Below are 27,700 nucleotides of genomic sequence, written 5' to 3'. Positions count from 1 at the left end.
ATGACAGCTTAATTTCCGAGCATGTTTGTTGAAATACATTTCATGTGTGTCTATTGTAATGTATAAAAGTACTTTATTAGCCTACCATCTAACTACATGAGGAAAAAATATAATTTTGTATCTAAAACCTAACCCTATACAGGAGGGGAAAATATATTCTTTTTAAAAATATACTGTAAATATATATTTATGTCCAAATGTTTAGGATTAGGTTTATCCCTCCCTTCACTTCCGTGCAGTCCATCCTTTCTTTGCTTCCCAATCCACATCCACAGGGTAGCTTCACACCCATGCTGCCTTTAGGATTCCTCGGAATTTGGGCTTTCAATGTCTAAATTAACGACACAGTAGAGTAGAGCGGCAATAAAATCCACACGTCCAAAAAAAACCAAACATGATTTTCAATTGCATTATTATTATTATTATTATTATTGTCTTAAATGTATTTCGTAAAACTTAAAAATAAATAAAATAAAATAAATATATATACATACATACATAACATCCACAGGTGGTTAAATCAAATTCCCGATGTTACACACTGTTTCTTATAATATCGCTTTCTGTTAACGTTCGTCGTGTTTCATATCGTGAATAGCACATATCGTAAATAATATCTGATTGCATGATTTAAACAGAGTTAATTTAATATCTGAATGACATGGATGTCATCCAGTAGTTCGAGGTTTTGACGACAGCAGCAGCATTTGAACGCGGCGCCGGGACAGCGGGCGGTAACTGGATCGAGCTGCGGGCTCGGGCAGCAGCAGCAGCGAGTACTGTCCAGGGTTGCCAGTTCCGCTGTTTTCCGGCGGAATTGGGCAACTTTATAAGTGGTTGTCGCCGGTAAATATGTCCGCGGGTTGGCAAGGTTTTCACTGCCTGGGTGATTTTGGCCGCTGCCTAGGTTAAAGTGTTCAGCTGTACCGTCTTTTGCTCGCATAAACCCATTACTTTAGTTACTTTGTAGGCTAACTTTCTACTATACGTAGGCTATATGATCAAAAATATTGTCAATGTCTGGGCTGAAGTTCTCTGATAATATATAATACATGAGGCCTTTGTAGGACCTATAGGTGAAAGGACTGTTTCAGGGAAAAGTTTATTTCAGACTCAAGACCAACAACACAACAGACAATTCTCTAATGCATCATTGGAGACAACCTGCAGTTTCTGCATGCTTGCTTTCTTGATTATATTATTTCCACAGGTATGCTGTATTCAGATGTGTATAGGTACGTTATTTGCAGTTATAGCGATGCTGTTGGACTTTAAAAAGCAACATATGTGGATTTTTATGGGCATATATTGAGTTCTGGTATTGGGCTGTTTTTGGTTTTGAGTTGCTGTTGCTGGCTGCTGCTCCAGTACGTCTCTGGCTGTTCCCTCACAGACCTGGCAACCCTGGTTAGTACGGTCAAACGGCCCCCGGTACGTTCACGTCCGCGTCCGTCGAGTCTCTGTCGGTGAACACAGTGAAAACAAGAGACTTTTTTTTTTTTTTTTTTTTTAAATCCACCTTTACCCACAGCCATGGCGGCCGAGAGCGATAAGGTCGAGCCTGCGGACAGCGAACAAGACGAGGAGGAGGATGTGTACGAAGTGGAGCGGATCATTGACATGCGGGTGGAGGAGGTAATGATGCTACATGCTACATGCTAACGTAGCTGCAGCCGTTGGCCGTTTAGCCGTTAGCCGCCTGGGCTAGTTGTAGCAAACATGGCTGGCATTTGCTTTCACTCCACTCTCACGACGCTGGCATAGCCCACCTTACAACAACGACGTCCACACACACACATACACACACAGCGTCCACAATTTAATAATTGACTAAAAACACCTGTGTACAATTAGATTTTAGTAGCATTTTATATATATAATGCCTAAATCGCCCACATTGTGTTGTTAAATCTTGTCCATATATAGCAGCATCGTTTTTTTCCCTGCAACAACTTCTCCCATGATGTCCGCTCCGCTGCTCGCCTCTCCTCTCCCCTGCTGAGGCCAAGGACGGACGCTTTGCTTTGCAAGCTTGCAACTGTTTATTTAATTATTTATTTTTGATCACGGTGGTATGGGGAACAAAAAGAAATCCGGGGACGATGCTAGTTAGTTTGGTTGCGCCCTTAAAAAACCAATCAGATGGTGGTGGTGATGTTGGCAGCGGTAAACAATGTGGATTTACTAACTGCATGCTAAACCTCCCTCCATATAGCATCGTGGCTGCTGCAAACAGCATCAACGGACTTAACTAAACTATATATTGTTTATTTTCTGTGCATTTACATATAAACGTAGTTGTTTATGTTAGAAAACTACTGCGCAAAGTAAAGGTTTTGGAGGCAATGCTTTGTGCAAAGGCAAACTAGATTTGTACCCAAAACTAATGCACACACAGTAAAGGTTTACGAGGCATGCATTGCATTGTGCAGAGGCTAAACTAGGATTGTACCCAACCCAAGCCACAACATGCACTTTACTATTCAGTAGTTTGTTGTAATCAATACTAATACTATCACGTTTCACTTGTGCTACTGTATGTGCTGTTGGCAGGTGATTACCACTTTTATTTTTGCAACAACAACAACATTTTATTACCTTTCATAATGTGTTTACAAAGTCAGGCTTTGTCACAAGATGGTGCCACATTTTCACACTTAAATATTGACCAGCCAGCCCCCTTCACATGAGTAATGATGGAGTTGTGTGTGTTTTCTTTGTCCCCCTCCTTCCAGTGCCATTCACCTTTTTTTTTTTTTTACACACACATCTAAAGCATGTTCCTCTCATTCACAATGTTTGTTTACATCAGTTTAAGTGATTCGATTATTCCCGGCTCTTGAAACTCTCAAGTTAATTTATGAGATAAAAGGATGAGGAAAAACAGAGACAACATAGATGATTACATGATGCTGAGTATTGCACAAACACAGAGGGATAAGATAAAAGTATTAGAGAGTGAGACAGAGAGAGAGAGCGCACTACTCCTTAAGTCATGACAGTTGATCTTGCTTTTTTCTTTTCCAAAGTGCTGTTGAGGAACAGTTAAATAAGTCTTGTTTCCACAGCTGCACCGTAAGCTATTTTTAAAACTGGAACATATTCATGGTGGTGGCAGGAAAACTGATCTGCAGCTTCAGAGCAATTGTCACTACATAATTAAAGCAGCATCACTTAACATGCATTTAAAGTCCTTGCAGAAAACATGCAGTTAAATACACATCATGATGCTCCTATTGTTTTTTTTTTCTAATGTATGGTACAGGAGAAATGAATGACCTACAAAGAGAGAACTAGTTTGTTTATATTGCTATAGTTTAGATGTGTAACACATCTTGTGAATATAACACAAAGTTCAGAGCAGTTACAACAGTAATGGATGAAAAACGAAGACAACACAGGTTGTTTTACTTTCTTCTGGTCTTACACTAGAAAAAACAACTCTGGAGTCTCAGTGGTGTTTGTATCACCTGTGTAGAAAACCTCAGGACACTGAGATGAGTGACAACACACTTAGTGGGAAGTCGGCTCGATGTGCTGGCAGCTCTCCCGGTTGATGCAGCCATTGAAAGTGTGTCTGTGTGTTGTTGTTGTTAGTGCACTATTATGAAATGTGGCAACAGACCTAATGTGATGGAGCAGCAGAGTTTAAAGGTGTGATAATCGCAGTCGGGATGCCAGGAATGCACTAAATCTATCTGTGATGTGGCACGGCGCCTGTGTCCTGATGCAAATAATACACGTCAGAATAACGGATGGGATAGATAATCTAAAGTCTGACCTGAGCTGGGTGTAATAATTGTGATGACTGAAGTAATGTGTGTGTTTATAGAGGCGACTGTAGATGTGTGTGAGGGTGCCAGGTGCAAGGAACATGTTGTTGTTGTTGTTGTAAAGATTATTATTATTATTCTGCTGCACAGTTGCATTTTTGAGGTGCTTGGGATGCTCCTAAACTCATACAAACTGGCAAACACAGTGGGATTTCTCATTCTGCACATATTGCATATTTTTTAATACTGTAAATCAGCTATTTTGGATTTTGTGCATCCGTTTTCATTTTGCAGACACATTTAGGATGCAAAAAAACCTTATAATTTAGCACCAATGCTCGTATTTTGATTTGTTATTACAGTCTGGCCTGGGTGTGACACGTCTGCTTTAATAACTTCAAGCATTTTTTTGGGTGCTAGGTTTGCACATTGAACTGGATACACTTTGCACATGCATCATAAGTGATATGTGTTTCAGGTCGAGCGTTGAAACGAATCAAATCATCCAAAACAATTCATCACATTGAGCTCAGTTGTGTCAGTCCAGTGTAAAAATGTAAGATGAGGACATCTGTGCAGACCAGTATTCAGTCAGAGTGACAGCGCCCGCTGGAAACAGGAAATGAGTTTCAATACTTTGATGTATTCCTGTCTGCAGATTGATTGATGTTTCTTTGCACATGTTCAGTATTATTATTATTATTATTATTTATTTATCTATTTGTTGCAGAAAAATAGAAAAACATCCACGATTCAAAACATGTTTATCAATTTTACTTTGCTGTCCGTCAGCCATGTTTGCAGCCATCCATCACCATATCAGGTGGTGGTTATGATGATGCTTGAGCTTCATCCTCTGTTTTACCTCCTGTCTGTCCTCAGGGTGAGGTGCTCTACAGAGTCCGCTGGAAGAATTACTGCTCCGACGACGACACCTGGGAGCCCGAGGCCCATCTGGAGGACTGTCGAGAAGTCCTCCTCGCTTTCAAGAAGGCTCAGGCCGAGGCCAAGGCCAAGAAAGAGGCCGAGGCCAAGAAGAGCGTGGTGAGTTTAAATGACAATTGACAGGTTTACAGAATAATACTGAATAAAAAACGGTGTTTTTACAGCAACTGTGCAGAGTTTAACTTTTTCTCACTGCAGCTGAATCGTTGCAAAACTCACGGTCGATCACAGATTGATTGTAAAAGCACAGACAAAAATGGGAGTGAGATATCAAGTGTTCAACTCCCCAGTGCAAAAACTACAAGGTATTAGATAAGATAATAGTTCCCTCTCTTCATAAATCTGCAGTAGACAAAATATTGACTTAGCAAAATTGGATCTGTTCCAGCACTTACCGTTTATCTCGCTGTCTTGTGTGTGTTGAGAAAACTTTCAGTTTCCCTTGAAACGGTGCTGAAGTTCAAATAATCAAATCTATAGTGGTCTGTGTTTGCAGCTCAGGATTATGAGATAAATGCACTTGTTTATTTGCACAGAGAATCAACCATCAGACCTTTAGACAAGAAAAACAATATTTAATCTTAAAATGTGACATTGCTTGTCCTCTTCTCCTGCCAGAAACTGCTTCCTACAAAGAGCGACGTGTTCGACGCCGACTCAGAGAGCGACAGCGACAAAGATCGGCCGACTGAGGCGCCGATCAAGAAGAAGAAAAAGAAAAAGATCCGGGAAGAAGAACAGGATGAGCCGCCTGCCAAGGACAAAAAGAAGAAGAAGAAGGAGAAACGGAAGGAGGAGGTGAGGCCTGTACCGGCGCCAGAGACGGACGAAGAGGAGGAGGAAGAAGAGAGGCCTCCGACTCCATCCTCACTCGTCAAGGAGAAAAAGACTGACACAAAAAAGAGGGTGGTGGACTCTGACGAGGAGGACGACGAGCCCGTTCCCACCAAAAAACACAAGAAGGAAAAGGGAAAAGAGGGAGGAAAGCATAAGAAAGAAAAGGGAGAGGATGGAAAGAAAAAGAAGGGGAAGAGGGAGCGGAAAGTTGAAACCTCTGAAGATGAGGCCGCCGCACCTGTGGAGGAATACACGAGCGACGGCCCGTCAGAGTCCCAGATGGACGACACGACATCATCGGAGACGCTGACGAAGTCGGCCGACAAGGCTCGAGTGGAGTCCAAGCAGAGGAAGGGCAACTGGGAGGTGAAGCTGCAGGGCATCAAGGACCTCATCCACGACAAAAAGAGCAAGAAGCCCGATGCGGCGCAGAAAGAGAGCAGCCTCCAAAAACTGAAGAGCCTCACCTCCAGAAGCAAAGAGGAGAACGCCCCGCACTCCGACTCCAGCGACAGCTCCACCCTGCACAAGAAAGGGAAGAGCAAAGGGCAGGAGAACGCCGCCGCCACAGCCGCCGCCGCCGCAGCAGCACCCAAAGTCCCGTCTTCCTCTGCGTCGTCCTCGTCCTCGTCTTCTGTGACAGCAGCCGGGAGCAGCGCCAAGGTGAAGGAGGAGGAGGTGGTGGTGAAAGACGAGGTGTTGGGGCAGAAAGACGCCGCGGGCTCCACCAACCTGTTTGAGAAGTTCCTACTCAACTGCGAGGCCAAGGACCGGGCCCCTCGCCGCCAACCGGTCCACCAGACCCCTGCAGAGAAGACCAACAGCAAACCCACAAAGGTACGGCTCAGAGGGACATGCACACACTATATATCTATAAACACACCGCTGTACAGATGTGCACACACAAACATAATTCAGTTCAATTCACTTTATAAAATGTATATAAATAATAATATTAAAAAACTCTATTTGTCCCCAGGAGGCAATTTAAAAAGAGCATGAAAGTAGCTTTGAAAGGCAACAACAGTCAAGGGTCGACAAACACAGATAAAAAACACACACATAGAAAGTGTAGTGATAAAGTTCAGTATCTTTGATGAGAACATGTCTCCAGCATCACAGCTTCAATACAACAGATCCACCATCTTGTTCTGGTCTAACATCAGTACAGAATAACAGGCGTTGTGTCCATAAACAGCTGCATCTCAATAAGTTAGAAAATCACAGAAAAGTTGATTTCTTTCAGTAGTTCAATTCATATAGTGAAATATATATATATTGTATAGATTCATTACACACAGACTGAAGTATTTCATGTCTTTATCTCTTTTAATTGTGATGATTATGACTTAAAGGACATTGTGTAACTTCTCCTTCTGTTATCTATTCACGAAAATCGATTATTTGGTTCAAAAGTCTGTTTTTCATTAATCAGTGTAATCACCCCCATCAACAAACTGAAGTGCTCGGGTAAGCTCTGAATGAGCCGTTCATATCATTCATAAATACATGGAGCGGGTAAGCTCGGTGCTGGCTGCCATGTGGTGTGGCCATGTTTTTACCTTCAGTGGTAGGAAACCATGGAAACTCACCGGAGCTGTCGGCTCAGGTGGAGGTGGCGTCTGTGAAAAGTCACCGCGGTAACGCAGTGAGGAGGAATGGAGCGTTACACTGATGCTGCATTCACGTGAATGGAGCGTCCATAACAACGTCCATAGCAGGCTTATAGAAAGATGAAGTCAGATGAACAACCTTGTCATGTGGGACAGTTTTCTGCAGCTTTCAAAGCAGTTTTACATTTAAAGAAGAAATGAAAATATTTTTAATATTTCAAATTACAGGCAGTAGAGGCAGCCAATGTGGTTCCGCGCGATGACGAGCAGTGCGACGATAAGGCCAGCGTGATGCATTTGCTGCTTGCCGAGAAAGACGCCGAGATTGCGCGTCTGAAAGCTGACCTGGAAGCCATGAGAGCGGAGAACGACAACCTCAGACAGGAGAACCAAATGCTCAGAGAGACCAACCACTTTGAGTGCCAGAGAGGGGGACTCGCCGTTATGGAAGAGGTGAGAGCTGGGTTCGGAGAACTGCAAGCGGCTCTACGTGGACAGAAAACCCAGGTCTCTGCTACGCCTGTGATCCCCCGATGCCCCTCAACTCTGAAGACTGAATCGTCTTCCTCAGAAGCACACATGTCTCCACTGGCCCTTTCCTGCCCCCTTAACGACAGCATCCGTATCGGCCGTCAACACTATCAACACTCAGACGTGAGGTTGCATTATGTCGGACCAGATGACCATGTTCGACTCCACCGACTGAGCTTCGGCCAAGTGGGCAGATATGGATGCCTGCTTTTCAGGAAAATCATTTCGGAGGAGAACTACAAAGCCTGGACCAAAACCACCAACTGGGATGGATCAAGGGGCAAACAAGAACTGCCGCGAAATGTAAAGAACTTCGTGGTTGAATCACTGAAGCAAAGATTTCCTGGGCTGAAGATGAAGGACTTGAAAGACTGCATTGATAAGATCAATGAATTCCTGCGCACACCACGCAAATGTACCCAGGGACACACTCCGATTTAAATATCCCACCGCACTGTACTATAGACCTGTTGATTATTTTAATAAAAACGTTGTATTTGAACCATGTACCACGTACATATCATATATTTTTTGGGAAGTCTGAATTCCAGTAAATAGAATTATATCAGATTATGATTCTGAATGTAGGAGACTGACTGCCGGGACATTCTGATTATTTATTTCAACACAACATAACGTCACCATCTTTTTTCTTTTTTTTTAATGTAAAACTCCTTTGAAAGCTGCAGAAAACTGTCTGACATGACGAGGCGCAGTTCATCTGACTTCATCTTTCTAGAAGCCTGTTATGGAAAATATAAGGAGCAGAAAGCACAAATATTTGTGTTAAAATGTAGCATAACATCTGACATATCAATAGATGAAAACCAGAAAAAACAGAACAGCAATCTCTCTGTCTCTCTTTCCAAATAACTTGGAGCAAATTACTCACAATTATTTTGTTTTTTGTTTTTTTTTGGACAATAATTCAGGTTGGGAATTTATATTTTGCCCGTTAACAAATGTTCCAAACAAACCATAAAAAAACAAAACAAAACCCTAATGTCCATTTTTAAGCTGTGGAGTTTATTTGTACTGTTGAACGTAACCATTGTGAAACATTCAGAAAAATAAAGTTTTATTGATCTGATTCACCGGCTTTCTTTCTGCCTGTAGGCTAATGGTTGTTTTCTATGTTCCACCTTCTCTGCTCTATTTAAAGTAATGAGCTTAATAGACACATTAGCTCCTCCATTTATCTCTGACCGAATAGGTGTGCTTGTGCATATTGTACATTGTACATGTAGATACTTATACTGTATAGCTCTCTTCTTTCTCACTCTAGATTAACTACGACTTGTCTGTGTCAAATGATGAACATTTTAGCATCATTTTCTTCATCAATATTAATCTCCGTGCAGTTTTCTTGGCAAATAACAATATTTTTACAGTTTTGTGCTGTTTTTTTTTCCCTTCCCTTTTTCTCTGATCCAACATTAGCTGATAGGAAAGATTGAGAAGATCCCCAGGACAACCAAAGAGTCTCCAGCTCAGAAAGCAGAGCCCGAGAAGGCGGACAAGACCAAACAATCAGATGGTAGGAATCAAACACTTTTGTCATTTAGTTTAAACATTTACATCCTCAATTAAACACCAAGTGAAAACAAACCAAACACAATGACGTGACCAGTTGATCTCAGGCCACTTTTATAAAGGGAAACACTGGGGAATAATCCTGAAGATAAAAGCAGCTGAAGATGTCCATAAGTTTGATTGACAGCTGTGACAGAGGCTTCATGACATGTCTTTTTGGGTTTTTTTTTTAAGTCTCCAAACCGGGTCAGAGCTACGGCTTCAGCCTGGACAGCGATGAGAGGGAGGGAGAGGAGAGCGCAGCGAAGCCCAGGGGCGGAGAGGATTCGTCCCGGGAGCGGAGGGAGAGGCCGGAGGAGGCGCAGCGGCCGAGCTGGGAGAGGAGAACGCCGACGGACGACAGGAGGAAGAGGAGAGAGGACAGCGAGCCCAAACTCTTCATGGCTTGTGATGACAATCAAGACAACCAGGAGCCACCAGAGGGCGCTGACAAATCTGGTAGGTGTCTGACGGGACACTGGACTCTGGTTGTTCATGGAGTTTCTTCTGCACAGTTCAATTGTGGTTTGAAATAAGATGTTCAAACAAAAGATTTGAAAAATACCAAGGCAGCTCTGTTTTTACAGAAAATTAAAAAGCCTTTATTACAAATATAAAAGATTAAAAGATCAAGGTTGCTGATTCCAACCCTGATGAAGGCTCATTTGAGCTGAAACACGTTGGTCTTTGTTTTTTCTTCTTATTTTTTCTTCTTTTATATTAGTACCTGGCCATGCAGGAAAAGTATGGAAAATCGAAACTATTGTATAGAAATATATTTCTAATAATACTTACCTGGATTTGGTCTTATCTGAAGTTATTTGGGTTAATTATTTTGTATGAGCTATTGTACCTAGCTACAATCTCCTGGAAATTATTTGGTGATATAGTGGCATACAAATTCAGAATAATGAAAACAAATGATTAATTGCATAATTTATTTACATGATACACATCTATAATTACTTACACAAATTATTTGATTTTTTTTTTTACAGAGAAGTCTGGAAATTAGGGTCTGGAAAAAGTGTGCAATTTTGAAATTTCAAATGTGTAGGAATCCTGAATAAGGGCATTTTAATTTTCTGTAAAAATAGAGCTGCCATGGTATTTTTCAAATCATTCAGTTTTTCGACACCCTCACCAAAGAGCACCTGTTTTTTCAGTTTTCCACTCTAACGTCCACGCAGCGCTTCCTCAACCCCCTTTTTCTCGCAATAAGAGGTGTTAAAGGTTCAGGGTTTTAACCAGCCAGCTAATAAACGAACCCTCTCTCTGTGTTGTTTTTGTCCGTCAGACCGAGGCCAAGCCACTTTGAGCCTGGGAATGGACCTGAACCTGGACTGGATGAGTCTGGACGACTTCCAGAAACATCTGAACGGAGAGGATGAGATCCTGTCGGGTCCACCGCTGTCACCCAGTGAGTGTTTCCATTCACGCCTCGGATCATTAACTCACTGTCGTCTTAATCACTCAGTATCACTGCCACCCAGAAGCTGTCACAGAGCTGATGGGCAAACATCAATCAACACACCAGGAGCATTTGGAGTTTCAACTCTACCCTCACAGCAGCGAGACAGATTTTGCATCATCATCATAACCTTTTTTGCTTTTTTTTATCAAGATTATTCGATTGTTTGAGTAAAAAATGTTGCCTTTTATATTTATGTATTCATTTATTTCTCTAACTTTTTTCAATATTTTAGTAAAATGTGTTTGATGATAAGATTTATGTTATAAACTGTGCCTTGTCTAAGCTTGTCTTGGCTCTGCTCTGTTCCTCTCAGGTGAGCTGAGAGACGCTGTGAAAAGTGGAGATTACATGGCTGTAAAACTGGCACTCAATTCCAAAGAGGACTACAATCTGGATCAAGAGGTACCTTTTTTAATCTATTTATTTAAAACAAAAACAACAGCCAATTACTATCTGTTGACATGTTTCATTTTGTATTTATTTTTAATTGAAGATTTTCTTTGATTGCTTTGATTCTGAGACAAAATCAAATTTCACAGTTTGCACCTTGGTTGCCCCAGTGTGTTTGTGTGGGAGTAATTGTGTGAACAGGTATGAGAAAAGTGTGGATGAGCAATTTAACAGAGTATTGTGAATATGAATACTTGTCCTCTGCATCTCGAAATGCATTAAAAAAAAATTACACTTCATTTTGCCAACGGAAAAAGCAACATGGTAAGAAATAGGTATAGGTAAGGCATCTGACATAAATAATGTTGCTGTTATTGTTTTATACATTATCTGTTTATAGCAAAATGTTAGAGCTGTTGGTGATGTTTGATATTATACATTACTGTTTAATTACTTAATTAAATTCAGGATCTGTAGATCTCTATTGAGAACCTTTAACTAAATGTGCAGTTTAACACTAGGACACAGGCTCCTAAGGGCAACATGACAGAGCTAATGCATTTAAAGACTCTCCACTGGTAACCCATACATTATTGATAAATGAACAGCTCAAGTTTTTTGGACTAAGGACTGTATTCTCCTCAAGATCTACACCGATAAACTTAACTGTTTCATAACTTAACCATCGCCTCAAGATCTTTTTCGCATCTCCAAAGCATCTTTTCCAACAACTTCAGGTAAGAGTGTGACATTAACTGTTTTCTTACTTAGATTTATGGAATTAAAAATAATCTGTTGTATATAATATGTGTTTTTCTAATACAGTAATTTAATTCAATGTATTCAATGATTTTGTACTATGAAGCAGAAGCAGTTGTTTATGTAATAGATACTATGAATTAAAGGGCCATTTTTCTCATGTTGAATATAAACTGTATTGTGTTAACCATAACCATCATTCAGTTGTTTTACATCAGAATTGGGATTGGAAATAATACTATTTAATTATTCTGACATTGTTTTATATTGAAATGATACAAAAAATAAATAAATACATTAGTGCTTTTATAGCATAGCCAAACTAAAAAGTAAAAGTCCTGGTTATTCACACACTTTGTGCATGCTACTGTCCTAAGTTTAAAATGGCTCTTTAATGTTACGTGTGATTGTACATTGGTACCATGGACATTTTATTAATTCATAACTATATGTTCTTTATAATGTGTGCACATTAGAGACCATGGTGTCGTCTTGTCTTGCAGAGAACAAACCAACGGAAGAAGACACTGAAAACAAGAAGCTATGGAACAAGATGAAACCTTTCAAGCAGGTACATACTGTAAATGCTCTCAGAACATGTATCATCATCATTGTCATACCAACATAGCAACATGTGCAGCCTGCAGCATGCACCAGTTAACTATCTATTTAACATCTTTTTTTTTTTTTTACTTTTCAAATCATACCATCAATATTTTTAAAGCATATATAACATCTAATTTAAAACCTTTATGTTATGCCTCTTCATCTGGCCTGGTCCTAGACACTGTTAGATGGTTTTTCAGCCACATTGAGAGCATGTTGTGTTAAATTACCACTTTCAGAGATTTTCCTGTTAAATACTGCTATGCTAAACCATAGTTTTTTTTGTATATAACATCAAAATTTACAATATTATTTCTTTTGATTGCAAGACAATAATGTAGGTCTAGTGTCGGTGCATATTCTGTTCTCATGTAGCATTTCATCCAACACCCCATGACTACATATACTTGGTTAGACATTTACAATGTCAAAACGCTGCTTGATCCAATAAAGCCATTAACTGTTCTTGAATGGGTCACATGTGGTTTTTGTACTGGACATTTCAGAGATGTCAGGGGTTTTTTATTCAAACCGACGTTGGGCTAAAAAGTGATGTGTGGCCATCACATTGACATTTGTTTGAATGAGCCTGGATCTTGATGGGGCATTACCAAGGTGCTATTGAGTTGAAAAGAGTGTTAAAAAAAAAATGAATTATTGACCTATCACCACTACTTGCCAACTAAAATTCAACCCAAATTTTAGCTTTTTTTATTTTTTACCCCAGCATTTATTTCCTAATTGGTGTGTGTTTCAAGCTTATATAATCAAATTATTCATGAGATCTGATTTGGCGATGAGTCTTACATATACTTGTTCTTTTACAGGCATGTACTATTGGTGAGAAGAGGTCATTTGAAGGAGAGAGGAGCTTGATTGAAGAGAGGAGTTCGAATGATGCTCTTAGGTTGACTTCTAACCTTGACAGTGCAAGAAATGAAGAGGGTACTCCAAGAGAGAAACTGAATATCCCGCAAGATTTGGATGGTCCAAAAGAAATGGAAAAAATGCCATTCTTCCCTGCCAGTACAAACACTGAGCAAGTGACAATGGGTGAATATGAAAACATTCTAAAAGGTGGGAAGGATACTGTTTGTGATTCAGCTTCAGAGCAGGAAAGTAGATTAAAGGAAGACCAGAGGCAAGCAGAAGACGACGCAATGTCAGATTACACAAGAGCTGGTTTGTCAAGTGAAATGAGTTTGAACTTTGATCATTCAAATCCAACCACGGATGCAGAAGGGTATCTGACTAGGGATGATGAAAGAATGGAGCAAAAGGACATAGCTGACAAACAGAGTTCCCCCGGGGAAGCAAAGGACTCTAATGATGAGGCAGTGGATGTGGCGGCAGGTCATTCAGATAGCAAAGATCAAGTTCTGTCTGAATCGGCCTTGAAAGAGATGGAGAAGAGAAGGCAACCGTGGCGCCACAAGAGGACCGTGGTGAAGAAAGAGCCGACACGATCCAGTACTAGGACTTGTAAGAAAGTACTTGAAATGCCACCAAGCCCTGTGGAAGAGGAGAAAAAGGAGCCATGCAAGAAGCATTTCTGTTTATACTGTAAAATGGCTTTCACCCAACTCACAAAGCACTTGGAAAGGAAACACGCAGAGGAAACAGATGTTGCCCATGCAATACACTTTCCCAAAGGTTCCAAAGTCAGACAGTCTATGCTTGATCAAATTCGAAATAAAGGAGATTATGAGCATAACTGCCAGGTTCTCAAAAGTGGTGAGGGTGAAATTGTGACTAAGAAACAGGTGAAAAACCCCAGTATATCTGTTCGTGACTTCCTACCCTGCCAGCACTGCTTTGCTTTTTATCGCAAAACAGATTTATGGAGGCACGAGCGGTCATGTAAGGCCAGAAAGGGAGATCAGAAATCCACTGACAGGACGAAAAGAGGTAGAGTTTATACCGCCTCCTCCCGGCTGCTTCCGATGTCAGAGTTCCTAACTGGAGGCTGTGAGGAAATCATTCACATCATGCATCAAGATGACATCTCAAGACATATCAGAAATGACCCACTTATTTGTAAATATGGCAATGCCTTGTCTGCCAAGTATGAACATGACAAGTCTCAGTTTGCATATATTGCGCAAAAGATGCGGGAGCTAGGTAGATTTGTACTTGCTGTTAATGAGCTTGACAAGAGTGTGAGGTATTTGCATGAAGTATGTCTACCTTCCAAATTTGATTTGGCTGTTGAAGGAGCCAAAAAAGTTAGCGGTTTTGATCCCAGTTCCAGTAAGTTTAAAACGGTTTCTCTTGTCTCAAAGATTGGCTATTCCTTGAAACGAGCTGCAGAAATAGCTTTTGGGGAAAGTCGCATGACAGAGGACTGTGAAACTGAAAGTGAAGTGAAAAAGTTCATACAGCTTCTTGATACAAAATGGACTGGGTGTTTTTCTCGTAAAGCTCTTGCATTGTCTCTCAAGCAAGATGTCAAAAAAGAGGAGGTAGACAAATCAACTGTGACAGAAGATTTGATAAAACTCCACAGGTTTATCACAGGGGAAGAAGGTGAAGCCAGGAAGGAGCTGAAAGAAAGTCCTAGTTTATCGACATGGAAAAAGCTCAGTGAGGCCACTCTAGCAGATGTTTGTCTGTTTAACAGAGGAAGGGTAGGAAATATTGGAAGAATGCTCTTGCAAACTTACACTTGCAAGAAGAGAAGTGGAACCTTTGTGCCCTCTGCAGATCAGATAAGAAAAAGCACAAAACTGGAGCTGGACCTTGGTGCCAGTTTCACCAGGCTGGAACTAGAAGGTCAGTATGGAAGGAACATGCTGGTTCTGCTAACAGAAAGGATGGTTCTGTCAATCAACTTACTCATTGAAAATCGTGAACAAGCAGGTGTGTCAAAAAGTAACCCGTACCTGTTTGCACGGACTGAAGGCCCGTCTTTTATCAGAGGACTGGATTGTTTCCGAAGGGCTGCGATGGAATGTGGAGTAAAAAACCCAGAAGCACTCCTGTCCTCATCTTTAAGAGAACAAATTGCCTGCTGTTGGCAGCTAATGAGCCTAAGTGAGCGTGAATTGGACCAAGTAGCCAAGCTAGTGGGACAAACCAGTGAAGAGTGTTACACACTCTCACAAAATGCTTTACAGCTGGAGGAAGTGAGTAAACAGTTGCTCAAAATGGAACGAACTCTACCATCGAGTCCACTCGTCACTGCAAAGGATGGTGAGTATTGTTTGTTCCTTTGGATCACGTTTGCATTGATAGGTTCTTCAACGTTAGAAATTGGATAAAAGTACTGATTACATTGAAGAAACCAATCTCTACTTGTTCACCTCTACACAGTCTTTATCAGTGTATTACATTTTCATAGTTGTCATGGGATAAGAGATGATCATACTTCCTGTTTTTCTAAACCTGGTTCATTTTTGACATTTGAAACCAGGTTAGACAAAAAATCTCTACTCAAGACCTTTGTCCTTGATTTTGAATTTGACATTTTTAATTGAGATACTACAGCATTCTTAATATAACCATGCTCTTTACGCTTTTATCATTTAGGATCTACACAGAAGACCGCCCTAAAGAGGAGGCCTTGGAGTGAGAAGGAGCAAGCTGCAGTGAAACGTTATTTGTGCGAATTTATCACAAGTATGAAAGTTCCTGGCAAAAAGGAGTGCAACGCTTGCATAGCTGCTGAACCAGATCTGTGTGGAAGATCTTGGACAGATGTCAAAAACTATGTGCACAACACACTACAGACGATACGGAGGAGAAGCAACCAGCTGAAGTCTGATGGGAATGTAAACATTTTGAATCCAAAGAGTCCTAAAGCTGGAGTCCAAACCACAAAGAAAGAGTTGGAAGATACAAACGATGTCTGCAATCTCACGACAGTGGATCCAGATCACCTCAGAGAAAGTTCAGATTGTTGTATGACAATGACATCGCCCACAAACCTGAGAGAATCATCAACACCATTCCCCCACGAGATGACTTCCACTTACGCATCCTTGTGTTCCACCAGTGCAAATATGGTCCATGCAAGTCAACCATTGATTTCGACTTTCACACCATTGAATGCTACTGATACACAAGTGGTTCCTACATTTACTCCACACAACACTACAAATGCACTTATGCCTCCTGCATACACTTCAGAGAACAACCAAATTTTGTCAATGTCTCCTTCGTATGTGCAGAATGTCACAGCCATGCCACCCCATTCTGTGTATGCACCACAGGACGCTACAAGTTCGGCAATGATTCCTTCGTTTAGCCCACTGAATGCTCCTAGTACCTCAATGCTTCCTACATTCACAACATTAAATACTTCAATGCTCCCTGGGTTTTCTCCACTTAACGATAGAGTTCGGCCTATTGTTTCCTCGTTCACACCCCTGAACCATTCAAGCACACCAGCTTACCCCACAGGCTCACCTAGGGCCCCCACTACTGCACAAGTTGTCCCAACAATCCATGGACCTAATGTTCCTGACAGAGCACCAGTGGGACAGGATGGTAAACCCATGTCCCCTGCAGGAAAACAAGCTACTCAAGCTGCCAAGCCTCAAAAGAGAAACAAGAGGCTGTGGAGCGAGGAGGAGCAGGCAGCGGTGAGGCGTCAGCTCGGAGACTTCTGTAAACTGGTGAAAGTGCCAGGAAAAAAGGATTGTGATGCATGTTTAGCTGCTGAACCTGCCCTGAACAGCAGGACGTGGAGGGAAGTCAAGTATTTTGTACATAACTCAATTCAGTCAATGAAAAGAAGAGGGCAGGTGGTTGCCTCCAAACAAAGTGGAGGACAAGAACCAGAGACTCATAACCCCAACCCGGATTGGGATGGTCCTGTTTATTTGTCCCTGTAAATATTTGTAATGGACATGCTATAAAACCAGACTTTGGAGGTGTGTGAAGCTCTAACCTCATATTATTTGGGGCTTTAAAATTCAGCACTTAGAAATTGTTGTCAAATGTACTGTGGCTATACAGATCTTGACAACATTTACAGACTTCCCCGGCCTTTCTTTAAACTACACATTTTAAAAAAAGACCCTGGAGTATTGCGAAATAAGTTCACCAGACCAAGCTATTGGTGTTCTGTTGCATGAATATACACTAAATGGGTGGAACTAAGGATATTTGTACTGTAGCTTTGGGTCAGAAAAAGCAGATGTTAATGTTTAATATGATTAGATTACGTGTGGGTATGTAACACAGTTGATTATATAATTGTCAGTTTGTCCGATCATCACAGGTTATCTCTAGGAAGTGTTTTAATTTAGATTCAGTACGTGAACCATTTAGTAAACGTGATCCTCATTTTTGCAGGATAAGCAACCCCCGCCACCAGTAATTGGCTGTGGGCTGTGGCATCCAAACAAGCTTTATTCTTTTTTTTTTAACCCAGTGTTCATGAAAATGGTGACAGCTGAATTGTTTTGGACTCCAGTAACCCACCCTGCACTGAGCACAGGTAGCCTCGGTGACTGTACATTTCCTGAGGGATTTTTAATCTTCTTAACTTCAAAATCTACGTAGACATCAATCTTTCTGCCTGCTCTGTTTTCAGTAGCATTGTTTTTTTTAATTTGATGATCAGAAACCTACCAGCAATTGTTTGCAGCCAATCCCTCCAACGATAGACTTTGCTTTTCATGATTCCTGAATGCCTGACCCAAGTGTACTATATTCTTGCTTTAGCCAGTAGCCTAAATTGTAGATGGGCCCCTGATAGCCTGCAGCAGTAATGCCATACCTTCATCATGGATGTTAGAGTATTAGGAACTTAAATATTAAAATCTCATCTCTATCCTCATTTATATGTGCTTTTTGTTTTCTTTTTCATGTGTATTGATAAGCTGCAGAAAGGTTTGGTTGTATTTTTGTATCTCTATACTGCAACTGTATAGACATTTTTTTAGTATTTTATTGTATTTGATGTACTCTAAATTGAGGTAAAATACACTGCGTTGGTCTCATTTGTTTTACTTTGTTTTAAGCTTTTATTATCTGAATGATTATGACATTTGATTATCCATTTGCCAAGATCATGTTGCCTTATTTTGATTTTTATATATTCGTGTTTATTGCATCTCACAAATGACATAGCAAGTACAATATTGATACTTGTTAGTTGGTAGTCTCGGTTAACAACCTGGGCTGGTAAAAACAAACAAGATTTATTACAGTTACAGCCATTAAAAGTATGCCCTTTATACTTGGGTTAGTTACATCAGACACATGCTAGTGGATGAAAAGTTTAGTTACTTCCCTTTGAAATAAGATGATTCACTAAATTCAGATTTGCATGTTTCAATTTAAGTAGAAGTTACTTTATATCTTTTACCTGCAAACCTTTTTGAAGGTTATAAGGCATATTTCAACATTTTGGCAAATTCGCCTATTGCCATAATCCCTATAGTCTCTATTATTACTTTTAATTGTCGGTGCAAGCTGTTTTTAGATTGGCAGGGCAGAGAAGTGAGCTCTGTACGGTGCACAGTATTTCCGGCTTTCCCTCATCAAACTCATCAAATACACAATCCAACAACTACAACTAATGGAGCGTTACAAGACGGACTTGTTTTCGAGGCAAATGCGTAGCCAGAACTTCATCCCAGACACGCCTGCTGGGCGGAGTGACTTCAAAAGCAAAAGTAGTTCAGAGTATTTCCTTCATGTGTGGAATGTTACATAATTATACGTTATTACATCATAGCATGGTGAATGTGCAGGTCACAACTTGTCCATGAGAGCGTTTTGGAGTTGTTGGATTGTGTATTTAGTTTTAGCCTCCGTTGCGTTAGCTGAGCAGCTCGCGTCTCTGCCCCGCCTAATAGGGATTATGGCCCTAAGCGAATTGGCCAAAGTGATGAACTGTCCCTTACAGACTGAAAACTGAACCTGCTTTCACCAAAAGCAGACGTCCAGTCAACTTAAGTGATTTCGTCACAGTTGCAGTATTGATTTTTACTCTGGCAACTATTTATTTGTTTGGCTGGATCAGTCGACTTTGTAGTTGTCTGAAAAAGAAAATTGCAGTGTACAGTTTATTCTCAGAAGTTTCTTTGTGGTCAGAGTCAGACGGAGCAGAAAAACTCACAGTCGAGTCCTTCAGACAAACCTGCTGCTATTTGTCAAAGAGTGAAGCTTTTGTGTTTTTTCCTCAGTAGCAGCTATAGATTAAACCAGTGTTCACCCCTTTCAACCCTCAACCTCTTCACCCATTTTAACCAGTCACACCAATGTTTTTTCTTGTGCCGTTGCTTCAGTGTGAACGGGGTTTATCTGTGTTAGGGTATGTACATTAAGAGTCGCACTCCAGATATAAATAATTGTGGAAGTTCTACAAATGAGACGTAGAGAGCATTGAGACACTACCATTGCTGTTTGGTGTTGCAAAGCAAAGTTTGTTCTTTTGTTCTTTTATAGTAGATTGTTTTCTTTCATTACCCTTGTATACACCATGCGTGTTACTCCTCATCCTGTTGTAATTATGTTGCCTTCAGTTAATGCCTCTTATTAAGTATTGTAAGGAACTTATAACTCCTGCTTGTACAATAAAATGTTCCTTGGCTTAAAGTTTGAATATTTTGTTGCCATGAAAAAGACATTGTCGATTTTTTTTGTCCCTAGTTACAGGTCCCTAGTTACAGCTCTGCTTTGATCAAAATACTGATGTCAGGATCTAACATACCAGTGTGCAGTAGGTCTAATGTTGACTGTGTTCATAATCCTAATTTTGCCCGAAGGCTCATGAGATGCTGTTAATTTTGCAGATACTTAGCCCGATGATGAAAGTCAGAGGATAAAAGTATTTACAGTTAATTCTCAGGAAAGCATGAATGTTTCAGGTTGTCAAGATACTTCTCTCAGAAAAAACATTTTGTTGGAAATAAACTCTGGCACACGTATTAGTGTTGGACACGTTTATAAAATCATCATAAATCAATGATTCTCAGCATTTTTGTCCAACTTTTAAACCTGTTTTTTGCATTTATTTATAATTTAACTTTACTAAGTCCAAGACATTTGTTTTGAATTTTCACTCAGCTCAATCTTACCCAAATACAGCTTTTACATATATTGTAACTTTAAAGGTTGCTGTATATTCTGTAAAACATCAGATTACAAAGAACCTATTAGTGAAACGTTGGTTTTAATCTTCGGTGACTCTTCAAACTCTTTTCAGATAAGAAGCAGGTTGTTTTCAGGCCTTCGTCTGTGACATCGTAGCTCTGTGTCCATGTGTCTGTCCACAGGACGTTAGTGGTATGTCCCTGAGCATGCTGGCTGCAGCGGGGGGGCAGGACGACATCCTCAGGCTGCTGATAAAGAAGGGGGTGAGGGTGAACGGACGTCAGAAGAACGGCACCACAGCCCTGATGCACGCTGCTGAAAAGGTGAGTCGAGATGTGAGGACGACACTTGTACTGTACCTACATTAGACTTCATCTGGAAATTTAAATTAAATCACAAAAACAGCAGAGACGGAGGTTTGACTTCTGACTTACAACTGGTTCTGGCTCTGAAAACACATCACACAAACAATTAACAGATGATGCAAACTGTAATTCATGTTAAAGTAAAACAGTATAAACATTACAATAAAAGAAGTTGATGGTATTATCTTAAAAATCTTATTTGCAAATTTTCCCTTACCACCAGAGAGTTTTATTTGACCTTCACCCCCTGGATTTTATTTTGAGAGTCCAATAAAAACTAACGAATATTTATATTTTAAGAAAAACGACTCATTAACTGTAAACCAAATGTTTTTTCTGGATTAAAGATCTGGACCTTGTGTTGGATTAGAAAGAATAAACTTTGTAAAAAGAAGTGTTAATACAGAATGTAACTAAGACTCAGTGAAGCTGAGAATCTCCTGAGGTGAATACTGGGTGATGTTTGGATGTGACGGTAAACTGGACAACTGTACAAGATATATTAACCTCATGAGTGATCAGTTAGTTTTACATTTTTATTAAAATAATATTAAAGTAAATACCAGAGTTGATGATCCCTCATTTTATAGAAAGTATTAAAGTGAAAGGAGAAAAGAAGTGGAAAGAAAGTAAGAACAAGAACATGGAAGGAATCTTTTGTCTTTTGTTTTATTGTTTTAATCCATGCTCTTCAGAAATCCATTCACTGAGCATTTTATTAGGAGCAATAATACTGATACCAACACAACACAAACATTTTCAGTTTCAGCTCCACGTTGAATGACTGCATCATTTTTTTTTTTTTGCACACATTCATGCAGACGGTCATTACTTTTGATTTATTCTTTCTCACATGTACTGTAATTAAATTTCTCTCCTCCAATCAGAATTTCTTGACGACGGTTGCCATCCTGCTGGAGGCGGGCTCCTACCTCAACGCTCAGACGCTCAGCGGAGAGACGGCGCTGATGAAGGTGAAGCTGCTTTTCATAAACAGAACATTAAACCTGAACAGTTTAAATCAGACACATGATCTTGATCTCTGGTCTCAGGAATAAAAGACCAGGCCACTTATTGCATCTTGAATTTTCATAAATCCACTAGTCTCTGTTCCTGTCTTTGACCTCAGGCCTGTAAGAGAGGGAACGCTGACGTAGTGCGCCTCCTGCTGGAGTACGGCGCCGACTGCAACATCCTGTCCAAGCACAAGCACACGGCCATGTACTTCGCCAAGCTCAGCAACAACCTGGTGGTGTGTGACCTCATCAGGGACCACATCAGCGTGTGAGTGCTGCACCTCGACCCTGCAGAGAAGACAGGGAGCAGATGTTGGGTCAGATTTGTTTTTTTGAGATTTTTCCAGTTTGTATAAATCCTGTAACTCCTGTTGGTTCTTCCCCGGCTGCTCAGGTTGTCCAGCGTTGCCGAGGAGACCATCCGGGCGTACTTTGAGTCCCGCCTGGTGCTGCTGGAGCCCGTCTTCCCTCTGGCCTGCCACAGACTCTGTGAGGGGCCCGACTTCTCCATGGAGTTCGCCTTCAAGTCGCAGCCTCAACCAGAAGGTAAAAAACACTAAATACTAGGGATGGGCACTTCGAGTCATTTTCTAACTGAGTAACCTAACCTGGTCTCTTACTCGAGTAACTGATTACTTTAATAATAATAGAATGACTCATAAATGAGCGCATTTATGCCCCGGCTGCCTCGGAGGGGAAAACTTTTTTTTTTTTTCCCTCAGTCATTAGCGGTGCTTACTGCTTTTGTGTTTCTTCCATGTCCTAGCAAATAAAATAAAAAACACAACTTAAAGGGGAATTGCCGTTTTTTACAATCTGGACCGTATTTCTAGCATGAAATACGATCATTTACTCACCCAGATAACTTTGGTGTCATTACAAGTGGTTGTGATGAAATGAGCTCCAGTCGAGAGCCGCGTATATCCGTATGATGGAGTCTACAGGGTCTAAATAACACATTATCTGCTGAGAAACTCCTTCATTTCACCAAGATTTAGTTCTGATAGGCTAGTGCTATTCCCCTCTGAGTCCGGGGTTAGCTGTTATCAACATCCGGGGTCTGTAGGTTGACCTACTGACCTCTGACCTGGATGATGTCATCTCTGAGCTTGTTGCTACCGCTAATGCTAAGGTTCATTTCTGCGTGTTTCCGACTTGTCAGAACAAAATGAATGTAGATCAGTGGATTGTACATGTAGGAAGCTGTTTAATCATTTTATGGGATTATTGTATGACTGATTATTATCATTTTTATTGTTTTATTATTATTACTGCAATCTACAATAGATTAATTAAGTATTTATGACGCTCATTAATTATCATGATGCTCAGTATCTTTGTTTTTATTTATGATGATTTTTGTCACTTGTACCTGCAGTTTCTCTGTCGTTCTTTGACCATGTTAAATTCTACTCATAGTAACGTGAAGTTAAAGACTCAGTGTGTTGGAGGAGACATACAATTAAAATAGGAAATTGATGCCACAATGTGGTGCAGTGTGGTGTAATGGTAGTAAAAGTCTTAAATTGAATCAGCTCAACCCTCTCTACCCTTCCCCTCCCACGACTTCCTCCTCCTCCTCCTCTTCCTCCTCTTCTTCCTCCTCTTCTCCAGGCTCAGGAATCCTCCTCTTCATCTTCCACGCTAACTTCCTGAATGAGATCACGGCGAGGCTCTGCGGACCCTGCAGCGTTCACGCCGTGGTTCTCAACGACAAGTTCCAGCTGCCGATCTTCCTGGTGTGTTCTCAAAGAAAAACAATATTTAACTCCAGAGATTCATCAGAACAAATAAAAAAACAGAAACAGTTCAGGAAACAACTGTGTACATTCATTTATTTCAGCGTCACTGTTAAAAACAGCATTTATTTTATTGAATATTTTACACTAGTTGATAATTGTTTTTGTTTTGTCCTCGTTCGTCTTCAACCCTTCAGGACAGTCACTTCATCTACTCCTTCAGTCCAATCCCAGGAATCAACAGACTCTTCATCCGTCTGTCAGAAGCACCGACAGCCAAGGTGACACACACACACACACACACACACACACACACACACAAAGTGATACAAGTCTAATCACTTTTTTTGTGCCTCCAAACTCTGCCAGAGAAGTTGTGGTTTTATCTCATTTCTACAGGTTTGCTCCACACAACACCGTAGAACTGACAGGCTGTGGAAGTCACTGTTATTTATTTTATTTTCATTCACAATGAGTTTAATGCAGAGTTGCACTGAGGTCATTTGGAATAATAATGGTTTATATTATTGGTCGTCAGTAAAATGTTGAAGTGTTTGAACTTTAAGTGAGGGATCGATGCTAAACATGTTTGTCCGTGTAAACATGAAGAAGATCAGCTGATTAATCCCTTATCATAACTTTTACTCCCTAATATCAAGATCAATATCAGCCCCCTAAAATCCCATATTGGGCCATAATTTACTTGCATTATTAAAGAAAACACTAATACCGCATTTTCCGGACTATAAGTCGCGCTTTTTTAGTAGTTTGGCTCGGCATGCGACTTATATTTAGAAGCAACTTATATATCAAAAATATACGCTATGTCATCTATGACCACAAGAGGGCAGGGAAGCTTTTATTTCTAAATCCATTCAGTAGCTCATCTTCATCTTCCTAATGTGCTGTTCTCCTCGCTGCGCTGTCGGACCTGGGTCTCTGTCTTTGTCGCGCCATAGCGCTTCACTCCCATTCAAGTCAATCAGAGCATTTTCACAGCGTGTTCTCCGGTCCCAACCGGGCTCTGGACACGGAGCAGAGACTCAGGTCCGACAGTGCAAAGCGTCCCTCTCTGAAGCAGAGGATGTTTCAAAAATAAATGCGACTTATAGACCAATGCGACTTATATATGTTTGTTTCCTCTTCGTGACGTATTTTTTGGCAGATGCGACTAGTGGCGCATTTCCACTAGCGCGCTTCGGCTCGGCGCGCTATTTGCGTGTTTCCACTAGCACGTAGTACCTGCAACCAGGTACTTTTGGTATCACCTCAGCCCTGGTTCCAAGCGAGCCGAAGCGTTACTAAAATGTGACGTCAGCCGACTGCCTTCCACTGATTGGCCGATGAGTGTCGTCACTGGAAGCGACAACCAACAACAGAAATGTTCCTGCTGAAGCCTGAAGCCTGTTATTACCAGAGAATTTCTAATATTTAGACTGGCTCTGTTATTACGTGATTTTATTAAGTTTTAATATTTTTTCATGCGAGAAAGTAACTGTTTAGATCCCCATGTGCGGTTAGTTTATCCAAACGACGGCTGTTTAGAAGTTTGCCCCGATGTTTTTCGGAGAAGTGAAGCTCCAGGTCCGAGCAGCGACCGCGACATCACAGAGGCAGCAGCTCCGCCGGTCAGCCTACGAGCCTCGCCCCGGTGGAGACACAAGAGCAGCACTGCCTTGGGGTCTGTACGCACAGAAAACACCACATTTACATCAATAAATAAATGTTTTACAATGAACCAGGCCGATCTCAGAGCTGGCAAGACTCTCCGGTAAAGCATATTGAACGGTTAAATGCCGTTAACGGGACGAGAGCAGTCAAAACGGCGGTTTAAAGCTAGCTACAGCGAGGGTAGGTTCACTTCCTGTTTACAAAGTAAAAGCACCAGTTCTATCGTAATGGCTTTCCTTATGATAAAAGGCTACGGGTGTTTTATTTTGTGAAAATAACCGGAAGTGCGTTGCTCACTACGACTAGCTTTAGTAACGCCGACTTCGTTGAAACAAAATTGTAAACAGCTGGTATTTAGTCAGGTTTTCAACACGTTGGGGATCTAAACGACTACTTTCTCGCCTGAAAATGTTTCAAATGTTGCTAAAGTTATATATTTACAGAGTTTAGAGCGTTGCTCGGCGCCGTGTAAATGACGTCACGGCGGCACTAGTGATACTCAGTTGTAATGGAAACACAACCAAACCGAGCCGAGCCGTGCTAGTGGAAATGCGCCATAATACTCCGGTGCAACATACAATATAGTCCGGAAAATATGGTATTCATGAATTTTAATGGATGAAGATCATAGAAAAAGGAAAAGAGGAGACCGCACACTCAAGCTCCCTTTATATGCTTTTATTTAGCACATCCAACAATATCAGTAGTAACGTTTCGAGCGTGCTGCTCTTCTTCAGACTGACTCCAACGCAATGGATCATGGGAAAATAAAGTGGTGGATAGGACGCCACATTTTATTTATGATGAGTCACCCGATCAGGGAAAATGCTATCACCGGTAAAAACCCTGTGCTAAGTAGAAAAATAGAAAAGGACATAGAAAATATACATATAGAAATATAGAAAATATACCATAATATATCAAAATACAAAGAACTCCATCATATAATTAGATCAAGACATATCAGGCCTACTGGCCGTCATAAAAATCAAGTTAAACAATAGAGGCGCCTCTTGATATTTATTTTTTTTTACATTTTAATCATGTTTTGAAGTTAAAGTTGAGCATATTAATTACATTTGTGATCACCTTGGATGGGACAACCGAACTCACAGTACAAATGGATTAACATTATCAAGAAGAGAATCATGCACATAACACATAAGTAGGATGTAATACATCAAGAAGAGAAGATCAGGAACCTGTGAACTCAGACAAATCTGAATCATAGAGAAAAGTCCGAAAGCTGTGAATTGAAAGTGGATCATTCACTGTGCAGGAGAGAAAACATGTTCAAACTTTCCACCAATAAGAATCCAGGAATCGTCTCGAGGCTCCACGACGTGTTCGATGCCGCTTCCCGCCGGAGGAAAGTCAAACTGTCGTTACCACTCTCTAACTCTGTGTCTGTTTTTCCATCTTTTCCTCAGGTGAAGCTCCTCATCTGTGCATACAGAGTCCAGCTGCAGTGATGCCGACACAACCACACACACACAACTACACAACCACACACACACAGCTACACAACCACACACACACAACTACACAACCACACACACACAACTACACAACCACACACACAACTACACAACCACACACACAACTACACAACCACACACACACAGCTACACAACCACACACACACTCACACACACACACTAAGCAGCAGCTGAAATGGAGTTTCAACAGAGGCGGTGGCGGCGTCCTCGTCTGAATCCCGTCCAGATCTCCATGGCGACGGCGGCGGCGGCGGCGGCACCTTTGCGGTTACAAACTCCCGCCTCCCTCACATGATCAACTTTTACAGTTTGAAACCCTCCTGGGGGGTCGTGCCTTTTTCTCTTTTAGTTTTTTGTCCCAGAGTCCCACCCTGGACTTCCTGGTAGATGATGCGTGTGCTGTGTGTGTGTGTGTCTGTGTGTGTCTGTGTGTGTGTGTGTGTGTCTGTGTGTGTGTGTAGTCGTAGCTCCTCGTGTGCAGCCTGGATTTCGTGGGTGCGTTTTGTGAGGGGGGGGATTTCCCATCACTGTTTCTCTCTCTATTTTGAGCGTTTTCCTGGGACCAAGCCGGTGCTTTCCCACTCGTGTTGTTTCCCGGTGACACATCACTTCACCGTGTAAACTTGTGTACAACAGCCACGACCGCCGCCGCTGCCGCCGCCGTTGTCATGGTGGAAAACTTATCAACCCCTCTTCCTAAAGCGATGACGTCGTGAACTAGTTCACAAATCTCATCCTGCTGCTTTGGGTTTGTTTCATTTTGTGGGGTTTTTTTTACCCCCAAATGAGAGATTTTTGATCGATTATCATCTTTCTCCCACTAAACCAGAGACCATTTGTCCTTTTTGTAGTTTCACATCC

The 27,700-nt window shown here is 41.1% G+C and overlaps 1 protein-coding gene across 2 annotated transcripts; it reads left to right on the top strand.

The window, feature by feature from the left end:
• Positions 1-1,403: 1,403 nt before the first annotated feature.
• On the top strand, positions 1,404-27,256 carry mphosph8 (M-phase phosphoprotein 8). 2 transcript variants are annotated; one of them, XM_085764313.1, is made up of 14 exons: positions 1,411-1,635; positions 4,656-4,817; positions 5,337-6,392; positions 9,140-9,236; positions 9,467-9,730; positions 10,569-10,691; positions 11,059-11,147; positions 20,732-20,872; positions 21,802-21,888; positions 22,044-22,198; positions 22,325-22,476; positions 23,545-23,669; positions 23,867-23,950; positions 26,771-27,256. In XM_085764313.1, the coding sequence occupies exons 1-14, from the start codon at positions 1,534-1,536 to the stop codon at positions 26,810-26,812; spliced, it is 2,679 nt and encodes an 892-aa protein (XP_085620439.1). In that variant the 5' UTR covers positions 1,411-1,533; the 3' UTR covers positions 26,813-27,256. The 2 variants fall into 2 exon arrangements, with proteins under 2 accessions (XP_085620438.1, XP_085620439.1); XM_085764312.1 differs by lacking the exons at positions 20,732-20,872; positions 21,802-21,888; positions 22,044-22,198; ... (2 more) ...; positions 23,867-23,950; positions 26,771-27,256 and adding exons at positions 13,328-15,692; positions 16,029-18,842 and having other exon boundaries at positions 1,404-1,635.
• Positions 27,257-27,700: the final 444 nt, after the last annotated feature.

The sequence above is a fragment of the Trachurus japonicus genome, chromosome 21 (assembly GCF_045865225.1).
Source record: "Trachurus japonicus isolate A0001 chromosome 21, Traja_1.0".
NCBI classification, from domain to species: Eukaryota; Metazoa; Chordata; class Actinopteri; order Carangiformes; family Carangidae; genus Trachurus; species Trachurus japonicus.
The sequence above is the reverse complement of the archived record's forward strand: the minus strand, read 5'-3'. Positions and strand labels throughout refer to the sequence as shown.